General features: G+C 38.3%; 1 protein-coding gene across 1 annotated transcript in view; it reads right to left on the bottom strand.

Annotated features, from left to right (window-relative positions):
* The window catches only part of GALNTL6 (polypeptide N-acetylgalactosaminyltransferase like 6), a gene marked incomplete at both ends in the record, with an annotated part of 1125661 nt that overhangs the window by 614652 nt on the left and 495864 nt on the right, over positions 1 to 15145 (bottom strand). Inside the window, one exon of the mRNA XM_082841967.1 lies at positions 1046 to 1212. Coding sequence (XP_082698093.1) covers positions 1046 to 1212 — 167 coding nt within the window. The remainder of the gene's footprint in view (positions 1 to 1045; positions 1213 to 15145) is intronic.

Below are 15145 nucleotides of genomic sequence, written 5' to 3' on the forward strand. Positions count from 1 at the left end.
GAATCAGTTTTTGAAGCGAATCATTGCAGACAAAAATGCTAAAGGAAACTCAAAACTAACACACCAAGCAGTTTTACTTCTACAGAATTTTTAAGCACTACGAAGAAAATGTTTCTGTTGCAAATGAGATTTCCAAAACCTCAATTAATCCATAGGATCTCAAGATGCATGTCCTCGAAGGCATAAGAATAACACGCAAACTCGTTTCCTGCCGCTCTTTCTTACACACATACAGTACAGTTAAACAGAGCTCCTTCATGCAAGGAAACAGAAGGTAGATGAATATCTTTAGAAGAGGTTTCCGCCTCTCCACTCACACCAGCCAAGAAGAATTTTACTTTCCCCTATTTAGAGTGAATATGATTTATCAAGTCCTAATCTCAAGAAACTTTCTATAATCTTATTCCCCTGACTTATAAACCAAACTGTGTTCATGAGAATAGTAAAAACTACAAAAAAGAGTAGAACTGTGTCAAATTTTCTAATACACCGCATTCCAGGCCTTTCTGCTGTTATTATTGTTCAGATATGATAAAATAGCTAAAATTGCCAAGTAAAAATACTTATTTGTGTTACTTATAATTTCCAGTATTTATGAAGTAACACAAGCACAGCCTGGAGAATGTATCACACTGGTAAATAACAGAGCAGATCCTTTTCAGAAAGGGGAACAGATTTTCTGCTTCCACTGGAATATTTCACCATTCATATGTACTTACCGTAACATATTTTACAATGTTTGTCCTGAAGCTGCAGGTAGAATTTGAGGCATTCTGCCAATACCTCTCTAATTTACAACAGAAATGTAATACAAATTTCTTATAGGTCCCCAAATGATGCCCATAACTTTTCGTTCAATTCCTTTCGCATTTTGGTCAACGTTTTATGAAATCACAGCATCACTACATAGACAAAACTTTATCATCTCCTTTCAGATAGAATTAGAAAGAAACCATCACAATGATCATCTGCTTTACTTTAAAAGCCAGTAATGATTACGTAGGTGGTAAGAGAATCACATAAAATATTATTAATGACATCTTACCTCTATCACTGAAGTCATCGACCAGGATGATTTCTGCAATCAGACTTTCTGGGGTTCGGTTGATGATGCTGTGGATGGTCCGGAGGAGTGAAGTCCAGCCTTCGTTATGGAATGGGATAATGATGCTGGTGTTTGGTAGCCTTTCCAGGTACATCTTGTGCTTACAGCTGGAGATGACAGAGGAAGGAAAGGCTATATCAGATACAAGACTGTAATATGTCTTACGCTGCCATTGACTCATTGTGTTATCAGACAACTGTGAAAATTAGACTTTGCCTAGTACTTGCCCAACCAAAGCTTCTACATCATCATACTTACTGTACCCATTCCTGGAATTCATTAATGATCTCCTTTCACACTCACTCTTAATGACATAATTATTTATCCTCTGTTATACCAATGGCTCAAAAACAAGGTAAGAAGTACACTTGTGCTTCCTGAAATGCTGTGCTCTTGTTAATATGTTCTCTAATAGTAATAAGGATAAATTATACATATTAACATCATTTCCACTGAGCACACAGCTAATGTTAAACTTTCCGGGAAAGTTTGGAAATTTAACTTCTGTAATATTTATGCCCAATTAATCAGTTTTGGTTGTGGTCTGTTTCCACAGCTGGGCAGTATTTAAGGCTCTAGGGGAGAACAGAGTCTTAAAGTGAAATAAATGAAGATTTAATCTTAAATAGTCACACACTGATGCAACTGCATGGTAAGATTACACTAAGATCCAAATCATGACACTATCACATTCCTAATGAAAACTATACAGAGAAATCTCATGTTGCTGTTTTCACTGTAAAACAATCTGAGATGCCAAATAGGAAGTAGGTTTTAAATTTTGGCATAGTTTAAAGCAATTTAGTATACGTCGTGGCTATTCTTTCAATATTCGTGATTTATTTAAGTAATTTATAAGCCACATCAGGGCAGAAAGCTGGTCTCAAATCTGATTTAATTCTTAGTTCAGCACTGGTCATAGTTGCCCAAGCTTCATTAAAAATAATGAATTAATTTAAGTTTGTGAAATCTTTAAGTTATTTCAAAAATAAAATAGGATAAAATTTCAATCAATTACCAAATTTAGTGATTTTTCTGGTATGGATAACATGAAAACAAACAAAAAGAGAGTGGAAATCTGGAAAGAAACGTGGTTTCTGTTTAAATACAGGAACATCTATTCTATCATCTTTTGCCAAGACACTGGCTACTGTCTAGTCCAGATATTATAGTGTGAATTTGAAGTATGCATAGATTCTACCAAGATGTATAGACATGTACCAGCATATTCAAAACATTACTTAAAATATGGTTTTTTAGTCAGTTATCTCAACACTTCATTCTACTATGATCTCAATAGGATATCTTAAATATCACTGTGGATGTAAAACAAAGAGATCTTGCCTTGCAGCTTCAGATAATAGAATATAATGTAATTAAAGCAAAAAAATTTAACTATCCTGGAAGATAAAATAAAATGAAATAATTTAGACAAATAATTTAAATATAAAATATAGGCATTTCTTTTTTATCTTGTCCTTTTATTATCAATTATTTAATCTAAATTTTAAAATCTGTAACAATATTTATCAAACAAGAGATTTAGAGGTTTTCAAGTACAATGAAAAGCACTGGAAAAGACCATCAAAAGGATACCATGAAATGGACATGAAAATACTAGAAAAAAACATGAAGTTCCTCGTAGGATAACATAAAATAATTTAAAAAAGCAATATACGAAACAGATCTGTCAGTGATTTCCAAGAGAGTGTAGTGAGACGGATGCTTTCACATCTAATGCACAAATGTGGAAAAGAGTGCTAAATTAATTCAGCACATCTCATCATAATTAAGTAGAGCCATCCATCCTTCTCAACAAAGACAAGAGCCCAAGACAAATGTGCTTTCCTGTATCAATACTCAGGATAATACAAAACACCGTACCTAACCATGCTCTGGGAATGGAACTGATATCCCCAAGAAGGCAAATTAGTTTTTAAACATTAAGAGGAGACGCTGTACATATTGTTTGCTTATTAATGAAATAGGAATTGCATTCAGAGTAATACATGATAAGCAGTCAATAGGCTCAGGGCTTTAAAGAGATGTTTAACAGCTATCTACAATCCATTCAGAAAAAAAGGCAGACATAAGAGAATGCAAGACGAATCGTGTGCAAAAAGGGCTTTCCCTCATAAAAATGTTTTCGGTAATTTCTATGTAAGCTCAAATTATTACCACACAGGGGAGGTGAAAATATCCTTCTATTCATTCATGCTCTCAAGTCCCAGTGATGTGCTGAGCGTTTTCTCTAAGCCAGGAAGCAAAGTGGAGATAAAAGAATGAAAAAACCCTACTCTCCAACTTTAAGATGTTTACAGTACAATAGGAGACACAGAAGAGTAGAGAGACAGTTAAAACTTTAAAGGGGAATCAATACGTAGAAGTATAACAGGGTGCCACACAAGCATGTGAGAGAGGCCCCTGAAGCAATTCGCAAAGTGCTACAGAAATGCAAGTGAGAGTTAAAAGTGGCCTGCAAAAGACCAGTTCGAGATATATTTAGGAAAAGAACTGATATGACTTAGTCACTTTCTGGGAGAAACAGTTAAGGAGGACTCCCATGTTTTGGACATAGGAAACTGATCTATGAAATACAGACCTACATCAGAGCACTGTGTGTAAGGGGCATTTGAGGGTTGCAAGGCTGGAGGGTAAACATGAGTTCAGTTTTGACCACATTAACTTTGAGGTGTCAAAATGATATCTAGTTGAACATGAAACCAGCTCTTTTGCTCCTTTTCTGTTTGTCCATTTCTGTTCCCCTCTAGCCCTGAAAGAATCTAATTACAGGAATGAGATCAGTAAGCAAATGAAACCAACTCCTGACTTATGCTCTCCTGAATGCACACCATGCCTTGTCTAACCTGGTGATTCTTTTCCTAGATAAAAAGAAGAATGAGGAATGGAGTAGTTAGAGAATCACGGGCTCTCTGCCTCTAACAATCCCCTTAGCAATCCTGCTGGCAGATCACTCGGACAAGATGCCATCTGAAGAGAGAGTCAGCCAGTCTGCACGCAATGGAGATGCAGAACCCAACCTCCTGCCTTGATGATTCCCTGAGATTCTTCCCCCTTTTCTCCTGGAAAAACTGTCATGGCTGAGCAGAATCTTCAGAGCTGGTCTCTGGACACAAGTCCACCTTCTCCCCAGATTGCCGGCTTTTCTGATTAAAGCACGTTTCCCCTCTACTGACCCTTGCCTCTCCAATGATTGGCTTCTGAGCAGCGAGCAGCTGAACCTGAGTTCGGTAACAGAGCAATCGTATATATGATATATACATCTATCTGTCTATGTATGTACCTATGTGTGCATATCTATCTATCTATCTATCTATCTATCTATCTATCCATCTATCTATGTGCGTACGTGTATTGCTCAGAAAAAGATCTGATTTACAGGAGGCACAGTGATAAGCTCTAGCATTGATGCCAGGGCACTGCCACTATCTCCATAGCATCACCATCCCAAGACTTGCCAAGAGGATTCTCTGATAAGTACCAGCAGATAGCCAACTGAATGCACTCTCTCAGCTCTGAAAAAGGTCAGATCAAAAGTTCTGGGGCAAATGGATGTCCCTAGCTTCAAGAGGGCGGAGGAGTGAGACATGGAGATCACCCTCCACTCGACAAATACATCAGAAATACATCTACACGTGGAACAACTCCTACAGAACACCTACTGAACGCTGGCAGAAGACCTCAGACCTCCCAAAAGGCAAGAAACTCCCCACGTAACTGGGTAGGGCAAAAGAAAAAAGAAGAAACAGAGACAAAAGAATAGGGACGGGACCTGCACCTCGGGAAGGGAGCTGTGAAGGAGGAAAGGTTTCCACACACTAGGAGCCCCTTCACTGGAGGAGACTGCGGGTGCAGAGGGGGAAGCTTCAGAGCCACGGAGGAGAGCACAGCAACAGGGGTGCGGAGGGAAAAGCGGAGAGATTCCTGCACAGAGGATCGGTGCCGACCGGCACTCACCGGCCCGAGAGGCTTGTCTGCTCCCCCGCCGGGGCGGGCAGGGCTGGGAGCTGAGGCTCCGGCTTCGGAGGTCAGATCCCAGGGAGAGGACTGGGGTTGGCGGCGTGAACACAGCCTGAAGGGGGCTAGCACACCACAGCTGGCTCGGGGAGGGGGAGACCGGGAAAAAGTCTGGACCTGCCTAACAGGCAAGAGAACATTGTTTTGGGGTGCGCGACGAGAGGGGATTCAGAGCACCACCTAAACGAGCTCCAGATATGAGCACGAGCCGCGGCTAAGAGCGTGGACCCCAGAGACGGGCATGAGACGCTAAGGCTGCCGCTGCCGCCACTGAGAAGCCTGTGTGCGAGCACAGGTCACTCTCCACACCCCCCTCCCATGAGCCTGTGCAGCCCGCCACTGCCAGGGTCCCTGGATGCAGGGACAACTTCCCTGGGAGAGCGCACGGCGCGCCTCAGGCTGGTGCAACGTCACGCCGGCCTCCGCTGCAGCAGGCCCGCCCCGCACGCCGTGCCCCTCCTTCCCCCCCCCCCGGCCTGAGTGAGCCAGAGCCCCCGAATCAGCTGCTACTTTAACCCCGTCCTGTCTGAGCGAAGAACAGACGCCCTCAGGCGACCTACACGCAGAGGCGGGGCCAAATCCAAAGCTGGATCCCGGGAGCTGTGCGAACAAAGAAGAGAAAGGGAAATCCCTCCCAGCAGCCTCAGGAGCAGCGGATTAAATCTCCAGGATCAACTTCATGTACCTGCATGTCTGGAATACCTGAATACACAACGAAGCATCCCAAAATTCAGGCGGTGGACTTAGTGTGACTTTGTCTGTATAGCTTTGCTCTCACCATTTGTCCTAGGGTTCTGTCTGTCCACTTTCTTTTATTTTTTAGTGTTGATTTTTAGTGCTTGTTACATTTGTAGATCTGTTTTGTCGGTTTGGTTGCTCTCTTCTTTCTCTCTTTTTTTAATTGCTTTTCAATTTTTTCTTTATTTTTAATTATTTTGTACTTTAATAACTTTACTTTACTTAATTTTTTTTCTTTCTCACTTGCTTTTTTTCTCCCTTTTCTTCTGAGCTGTAAGGCTGAAAGGGTCTTGGTGCTCCGGCCGGGTGTCAGACCTGTGCCTCTGAGGTGGGAGAGCCGAGATCAGGACATTGGTCCAACAGAGACCTCCGGGCTCCATGTAATATCAAACAGCAAAAGCTCTACCAGAGATGTCCATTTCAATACTAACACCCAGCTCCACTCAACAACCAGCAAGCTCCAGTGCTGGACACCCTATGCCAAACAACTGGCAAGACAGGAACACAAACCCACCCATTCGCGGAGAGCCCGCCTAAAATCATAATAAGGTCACAGACACCCCAAAGCACACCACCGGACGCGGTCCTGCCCACCAGAAAGACAGGATGCAGCCTCATCCACCAGAACAAAGAAACCAGTCCCATCCACCAGGAAGCCTACACAACCCACTGAACAAACCTTAGTAACTGGGAGCAGACAGCAAAAACAAAAGGAACTACGAACCTGCAGCCTGTGAAAAGGAGAACCCAAACACAGTAAGTTAAGCAAAATGAGAAGACAGAGAAACACACAGCAGATGAAGGAGCAAGGGAAAAACCCTCCAGACCAAACGAAGAGGAAATAGGCAGTCTACCTGAAAAAGAATTCAGAGTAATAATAGTAAAGATGATCCCAAATCTTGGAACTAGAATGGAGAAAATACAAGAACGTTTAACAAGGGCCTAGAAGAACTAAAGAGCAAATAAACAATGATGAACAACATAATAAATGAAATTAAAATTTCTCTAGAAGGAATCAATAGCAGAATCACTGAGGTAGAAGAACGGATAAGTGACCTGGAAGACAAAATAGTGGAAATAACTACTGCAGAGCAGAATACAGAAAAAAGAATGAAAAGAACTGAGGACAATCTCAGAGAATTCTGGGACAACATTAACCACAACAACATTCAAATTACAGGGGTGCCAGAAGAAGAAGAGAAAAAGAAAGGGACTGAGAAAATATTTGAAGAGATTATAGTTGAAAACTTCCTTAATGTGGGAAACGAAATAGTCAATCAACTCCAGGAAGTGCACAAAGTCCCATTCAGGATAAATCCAAGGAGAAACACACCAAGACACATATAAATGAAACTATCAAAAATTAAAGAAACAATATTAAAAGCAGAAAGGGAAAAAAACACAAATAATATACAAGGGAAACCCCATAAGGTTAACAGCAGATCTTTCAGCAGAAACTCTGCAAGCCAGAAGGGAGTGGCAGGACATATTTAAAGTGATGAAAGGGAAAAACCTACAAACAAGATTACTCTACGCAGCAAGGATCTCATTCAGGTTCAACGGAGAAATTAAAATATTTACAGACAAGCAAAAGCTAAGAGAATTTAGCACCACCAAACCAGCTTTACATCAAATGCTAAAGGAACTTCTCTAGGCAGGAAACACAAGACAAGGAAAAGACCTACAATAATAAACCCAAAACAATTAAGAAAATGGTAATGGGAACATACATATCGATAACTACCTTAAATGTAAATGGATTAAATGCTCCAACCAAAAGACAGAGACTGGCTGAATGGATACAAAAACAAGACCTGTATATGTGCTGTCTACAAGAGACCCACTTCAGACCTAGGGACACATACAGACTGAGGGTGAGGGGATGGGAAAAGATATTCCATGCAAATGGAAATCAAAAGAAAGCTGGAGTAGCAAGTCTCATATCAGACAAAATAGACTTTAAAGAATGTTACAAGAGATAAAGAAGGACACTACATAATGATCAATGGATCAATCCAAGAAGAAGACATAACAATTGTAAATATTTATGCACCCAATATAGGAGCACCTCAATACATAAGGCAAATGCTAACAGCCATAAAAGGGGAAATCGACAGGAATACAATCACAGTAGGGGACTTTAACACCCCACTTTCACCAATGGACAGATCTTCCAAAATGAAAATAAATAAGGAAACACAAGCTTTAAATGACACATTAAACAAGATGGACTTAATTGATATTTATAGGACATTCGATCCAAAAACAACAGAATACATTTCTTCTCAAGTGCTCATGGAACATTCTCCAGGATAGATCATATCTTGGGTCACAAATCGAGCTCTGATAAATTTAAGAAAACTGAAATTGTATCAAGTATCTTTTCCGACCACAACACTATGAGACTAGATATCAGTTACAGGAAAAAATCTGTAAAATATACAAACACATGGAGGCTAAATAATACGCTACTAAATAACCAAGAGACCAGTGAAGAAATCAAAGAGGAAATCAAAAAATACCTAGAAACAAATGACAATGAAAACACGATGACCCAAAACCTATGGGATGCAGCAAAAGCAGTTCTATGAGGGAAGTTTATAGCAAGACAATCCTACCTCAAGAAACAAGAAACTCCTCAAATAAACAAAATAACCTTATACCTAAAGCAATTATAGAAAGAAGAACAAAAAAACCCCAAAGTTAGCAGAAGGAAAGAAATCATAAAGATCAGATCAGAAATAAATGAAAAAGAAATGAAAGAAATATAGCAAAGATCAATAAAACTTAAAGCTAGTTCTTTGAGAAAGTAAAGCAAAATTGATAAACCATTAGCCAGACTCATCAAGAAAAAAAGGGAGAAGACTCAAAGCAACAGAATTAGAAATGAAAAAGGAGAGGTAACAACTGATACTGCAGAAATACAAAGGATCATGAGCGATTACTACAAGCAACTATATGCCAATAAAATGGACAACCTGGAAGAAATGGAAAAATTCTTAGAAAAGCACAACCTTCCGAGACTGAACCAGGTAGAAATAGAAAATATAAACAGACCAATCACAAGCACTGAAATTGAGACTATGATTTAAAATCTTCCAACAAACAAAAGCCCAGGACCAGACGGCTTCACAGGCGGATTCTATCAAACATTTAGAGAATAGTTAACACCCATCGTTCTCAAACTCTGCCAAAACATAGCAGAGGGAGGAACACTCCAAAACTCATTCTACGAGGCCACCATCACCCTGATACCAAAACCAGACAAAGATGTCACAAAGAAAGAAAACTACAGGCCAATATCACTTATGAACATAGATGCAAAGATCCTCAACAAAATACTAGGAAACAGAATCAAGGAGCACATTAAAAGGATCATACACCATGATCAAGTGGGGTTTATCCCAGGAATGCAAGGATTCTTCAATATACGGAAATCAATCAATGCAATACACCATTTAACAAACTGAAGGAGAAAAACAATATGATCATCTCAATAAATGCAGAAAAAGCTTTGGACAAAATTCAACCCTCATTTATGATAAAAACTCTCCAGAAAGCAGGCATAGAGGGAACTTACCTCAACATAATAAAGGCCATATATGACAAACCCACAGCCAACATCGTTCTCAATGGTGAAAAACTGAAACCATTCCCTCTAAGATCAGGAACAACACAAGGTTGTCCACTTTCACCAGTAAAATTCAACATAGCTTTGGAAGTTTTGGCCACAGCAATCAGAGAATAAAAAGAAATAAAAGGAATCCAAATCGCAAAAGAAGAAGTAAAGTTGTCACTGTTTGCAGATGACATGGTACCATGGAGAGAGAATCCTAAAGATGGTACCAGAAAACTACTAGAGCTAATCAATGAATTTTGTAAAGTAGCAGGATACAAAATTAATGCACAGAAATCTCTTGCATTCCTATACACTAATGATAAAAAAATCTGACAGAGAAATTAAGGAAACACTCCCATTTACCACTGCAACAAAGAGAATAAAATACCTAGGAATAAACTAGAACAGAACTAGTTCACAGAACTAGAACAAAAAACTTCACAATTTGTATGGAAACACAAAAGACCCCGAATAGCCAAAGCAATCTTGAGAATGAAAAATGGAGCTGGAGGAATCAGGCTCCCAGACTTCACACTACACTACAAAGCTACAGTAATCAAGACAGTATGGTACTGGCACAAAAACAGAAATACGTATCAGTGGAACAGGATAGAAAGCCCAGAGATAAACCCACGCACATATAGTCACCTTATTTTTGATAAAGGAGGCAGGAATATACAATGAAGAAAAGACAGCCTCTTCAATAAGTGGTGCTGGGAAAACTGGTCAGCTACGTGTTTAAGAATGAAATTAGAAAACTCCCTAACACTGTACACAAAAATAAACTCAAAATTCATTAAAGACTTAAATGTAAGGCCAGACACTACCACTCTTAGAGAAAAACATAGGCAGAACACTCTATGACATACATCACAGCAAGATCCTTTGTGACCCACCTTCTAGACAAATGGAAATAAAAAGAAACATAAACAAATGGACCTAATGAAACTTAAAAGCTTTTGCATAGCAAAGGAAACCATAAACAAGACGAAAAGACAAGCTCAGAACGGGAGAATATATTTGCAAATGAAGCAACTGACAAAGGATTAATCTCCAAATGTTACAAGCAGCTCATGTAGCTCAGTATCAAAAAAACAAACAACCCAATCCAAAAATGGACAGAAGACCTAAACAGACATTTCTCCAAAGAAGATATACAGACTGCCAACAAACACATGAAAGGATGCTCAACATCACTAATCATTAGAGAAGTGCAAATCAAAACTACAGTGAGGTATCACCTCACACCAGTCAGAATGGCCATCATCAAAAAATCTACAAACAAGAGAACAAACGTATGGCCACCAAGGTGGGGAAAGCAGCGGAGGGTGGTAGTGGTGCTGTGATGAATTGGGAGATTGGGATTGACATATATACACTAATATGTATAAAATGGGTAACTAATAAGAACATGTTGTGTAAAAAAATAAAATTTAAAAAATAATTTTAAGAAAAGAAAAAAATGCTATGGTGAACTTTAGGTTGAATTAGTTCTTCTTTTATCCATAAACTGAATTAACCAGAGCCTCATCCAAAGCTTAAAGTACCTGTAAACAAAATCACTCTGTATAAGAAAGTGAGAAAAGCAAAAAAAAAAAAATCTGCAAACAATAAATGCTAGAGAGGGTGTAGAGAAAAGGGAACCCTCTTGCACTGCTGGTGGGAATGTAAATGGATACAGCCACTATGGAGAACAGTATGGAGGTTCCTTAAAAAACTACAAATAGAACTACCATATGACCCAGCAATCCCACTACTGGGCATAAACCCTGAGAAAACCATAATTCAAAAACAGTCATGTACCACAATTTTCATTGCAGCTCTATCTACAATAGCCTGGAGATGGAAACAACCTAAGTGTCCATCATCGGATGAATGGATAAAGAAGATGTGGTACATATATACAATGGAATATTACTCAGCCATAAAAAGAAATAAAACTGAGTTATTTGTAGTGAGGTGGATGGATGTAGAGTCTGTCATACAGAGTAAAGTAAGTCAGAAAGAGAAAAACAAATACCGTATGCTAACACGTATATATGGAAACTGAAAAAAAAAAAAAGGTCTTGAAGAACCTAGGGGCAGAACAGGAATAAAGATGCAGATTTAGAAAATGGACTTGAGGATGTGGGGAGGGGGAAGGGTAAGCTGGGACGAAGTGAGAGAGTGGCATGTACATATATACACTACCAAGTGTAGAATAGCTAGTGGGAAGCAGCCGCATAGCACAGGGAGATCAGCCCGGTGCTTTGTGACCATCTAGAGGGGTGGGATAGGGAGAGTGCGAGGGAGACGTAAGAGGGAGGAGATATGGGTATATATGTATAGCCGATTCACTTTGTTATACAGCGGAAACTAACACACCATTGTAAAGCAATCATACTCCAATAAAGATGTTAAGGAAAAAAAATGAATGCCCCTAAAGCAAGTATCAAGCAATGAAGTTGGGGAATAAGCAGTCCTATGGTAAGACATATCTGAGGTGTTTTCTATAACATCTCCCAGGGTTTTCCAGTGAGATGGAGCCTCACTTGCCCACAAGGATAAGCATCAGGCCAGGCACCTTTTAGTGGCTGCTTTCCCTTCCCTGTCTTACTTCTTCACCCTACTTCTCCAGGTTCACTCTGTGATTACCTCTTTAAAACTACTGCAGACAAATCTGTCTCAGAGTCTGCTTTAAGGGAACCCAATCTTAGACATAGGCATATAAATTATACTACACTTGGCAAGAACTGTCCCTTGAATACAGAGTGATGGTCAAAATTCCCTAAGAAACACAATTATTTCTGTAGTGTTATGAAACTTGTAGTTTGTTACACCTGGAGATATTTTTAAATAATTAAAAAACTCTGTCACAGGTACATTTTACTCTTTCTTTGAACTTTTTAATTATCACTGATACTCTGTTCAGAGTCTACTCTATGCCTACGAAATACAGCTATCAGGACTATTTTTATATGTACAGTGTGTACACATAAAATCATGTACGCAAATTACATTAAAAATAGCCTTAATTAGTAGACTATTAGTAGTAAAGTTACCTTCTTTACATAGATGTCTGTAATTAAGTTTTTCAATTAGACCACACTGAAAACTCATATTTTGTGCTTATAATTATTCCTGAAATATTGAAAAAATCACACTTTACACATTAGACTATCGAGGTTTAAGTGATGGCTTTGCCACTTACTACCTGTGTGACAATGGGCAAATTATTTAACTACTGTAAGGGTAGTTTTCTTATGTGGAGCAATTAAGAAGCAAAAGGTTATACCTTCTTCATAATGTGTAATAAGAATTAAATTAATAAATTAATAATTAAATTAGATAATCCATACAAAGTATTACATCTGATAATAGCAAGAGTTTGATAAATACTATCATTATTACTGTTGCTGTTATTGTTACTTTAACAGTTACTGTTTTACCTGTCAAGTCCTCTGTGGAAGGAGCTAGGGAACTAGTAGAGATGAGAACTGCATGAGAGAAAGTGAGAGACACTTATGATACATAAATGAATAAATTACGGTTTCTTCCCTTAAGGATTCACAGACCGGTGGACAAATATATAAAATAATTAGACTCAAATGAGACAAGTGACATAATAGATGGCACACAGGCAATGAAAAGCCCGAAGGAAGTATGGTTAACTTTGTCTGAAAGAATGAGGGAAGTCTTTATAGATGAGTCTGTATGTTGAGAACAGATCATGTACGATCTTGAAGTGATTCTAAGAAATCTGGACATTAGCCTGCAGTCAACGTGAAGTAGTTCACATATTGTTAATGATGAGGAAGACAGGATCACGTTTACATATTCCTCTGGCATCCGGGCAAATGATGCACCGAAGACAGTAGAAACGAAAGGAAAAAAGATTAGAGGCTGTAATACTCTGGGCAAAAACAATGAGGGTGCTGATTTGATGTTTACTCTAAGGAAAATCAGCCTGTTTGTGATGGTGCCCGAACTGATTAAATTATACTTTGTTATTCTAGCACGTAAGGTGCTCCAGAGGAAACTGAATTCACTCTCAACGTCAGCCCATTGGATTGGCCAAGTTGTGGTCCAGATGACTGCTTCTCATTATTACTAGAAATACTGAAGAGTATCCAGGGTTTTATTAAGAATCTGCAACCTGTGTATTTTAGATTTAATCTCAAGTCAGGCTGAGAATGGGAAATTTGTGAAATGGGAAGACAATGTGTCACTGTGGAACTGTGTTGAAGAAATAAGTAAAATGAAGTCAGACAATTTGTATGCTTATGGTTACAAATTTATAGGCAGCAAATTTATAAAAAGAAAATAGGGACAATTTAAAACATTTGTTGCATTAAATTTATAGAAATATGGGTGAAGATGCCTGTATTATTGCATTTCATATTGCTGTATTATTTTCAAATAAGCCTTCACATAAAATTAACTTGGTGTTTAGGAATGGCTCAGAGATGAGGAAATGCCTTTGTTAAGTAACAATTTATCTAAATGAATGGAAAAAACATTCTTAAATGCACCAGAGAGATGAAAGAAATAGTTTAAATTCTTAAAAAGCTACTTGTGAGAAATGACAAATCATGAAGGCATTTTAAAAGCCGACAAAAAACCAAATCAGTCTGTAAACATTCTGCTAAACCATTCACAGTAAAGAAAATAAAATTCAATAGAAAATTTCTCATAGTCTTCTAAGTTTCCCCAAAATAGAACACACACATTTTCTGATATTCTCTATTGGCATTTAATAAACTGAGAGATTTAAAAATAGATTTAGTTTAACAACATTGTTTATTTTAAACATACTTAACTGTCATTCCTTTCAGAGTTACGTTAATTTATCTTCATAATTTCATTGGTTTCACAAAAAATAAGTGTTTCTTTTGACTATAGGAATAAGCCAATTTTTTAAAAAAATAGAGATACATGAAATAAGTACTAGACTTATTTGTGACTTTTTTTGTCTAAAAGAGATATTTTATTGTTCATGCAAGAATGTCAACCTTTATACTGTTAGCGTTTAGGTAAACTTGCATTTAAGGTTCTTAAGACCTTCATAAACATTCTTTCTCACTGCCTAAGCTGAGTATTTAGTTTTGGACACAGTGTCAAAACTCACATTTTAAAAATTCAAATTTTCAGACTGTAAGATTTGACTAGAATGTTTGAATAAAAGTATTTGCATATTTTAATCCTTAGATCATTCTGTTAGCTTATCTGAAGTATGACTTTATTTTTTGTTTTACTGGATTTTTCTATCTATTTATATTAAACAGATCAGTCAGTGTGTTATGTTACGGTCATAAATAACCCTAAATCCCAATGACCCAAAAAAGTGAATATTCTCTTTCTTGCATCTTCTGCTTATTCATCACTGGTTTGCGAGAGGGTCTCTGCCTGTTGTCACTGACAACAGCCAACATTTGGACCACTGTCAATCACTGTGCCAGAGGTCAATGAGAACAGTGATGGGTCTCAAGCTAGTAATTAAATGGTCTGTCTCTAAAACGACATAGTTCTCTCTGCTTACAAATAGCTGGTCGGAACTATTCATGCTGGCATGAGGGCCCAGGAAGTGCAATCCTATATAGTGCAGAAGAATTATAGCCAGAAACAGTGGGCAAACACCACAAATGAACACGACCATCTTAGTCTTC

Source organism: Leucopleurus acutus, assembly GCF_964270905.1.
Source record: "Leucopleurus acutus genome assembly, chromosome: 7".
Lineage (NCBI taxonomy): Eukaryota > Metazoa > Chordata > Mammalia > Artiodactyla > Delphinidae > Leucopleurus > Leucopleurus acutus.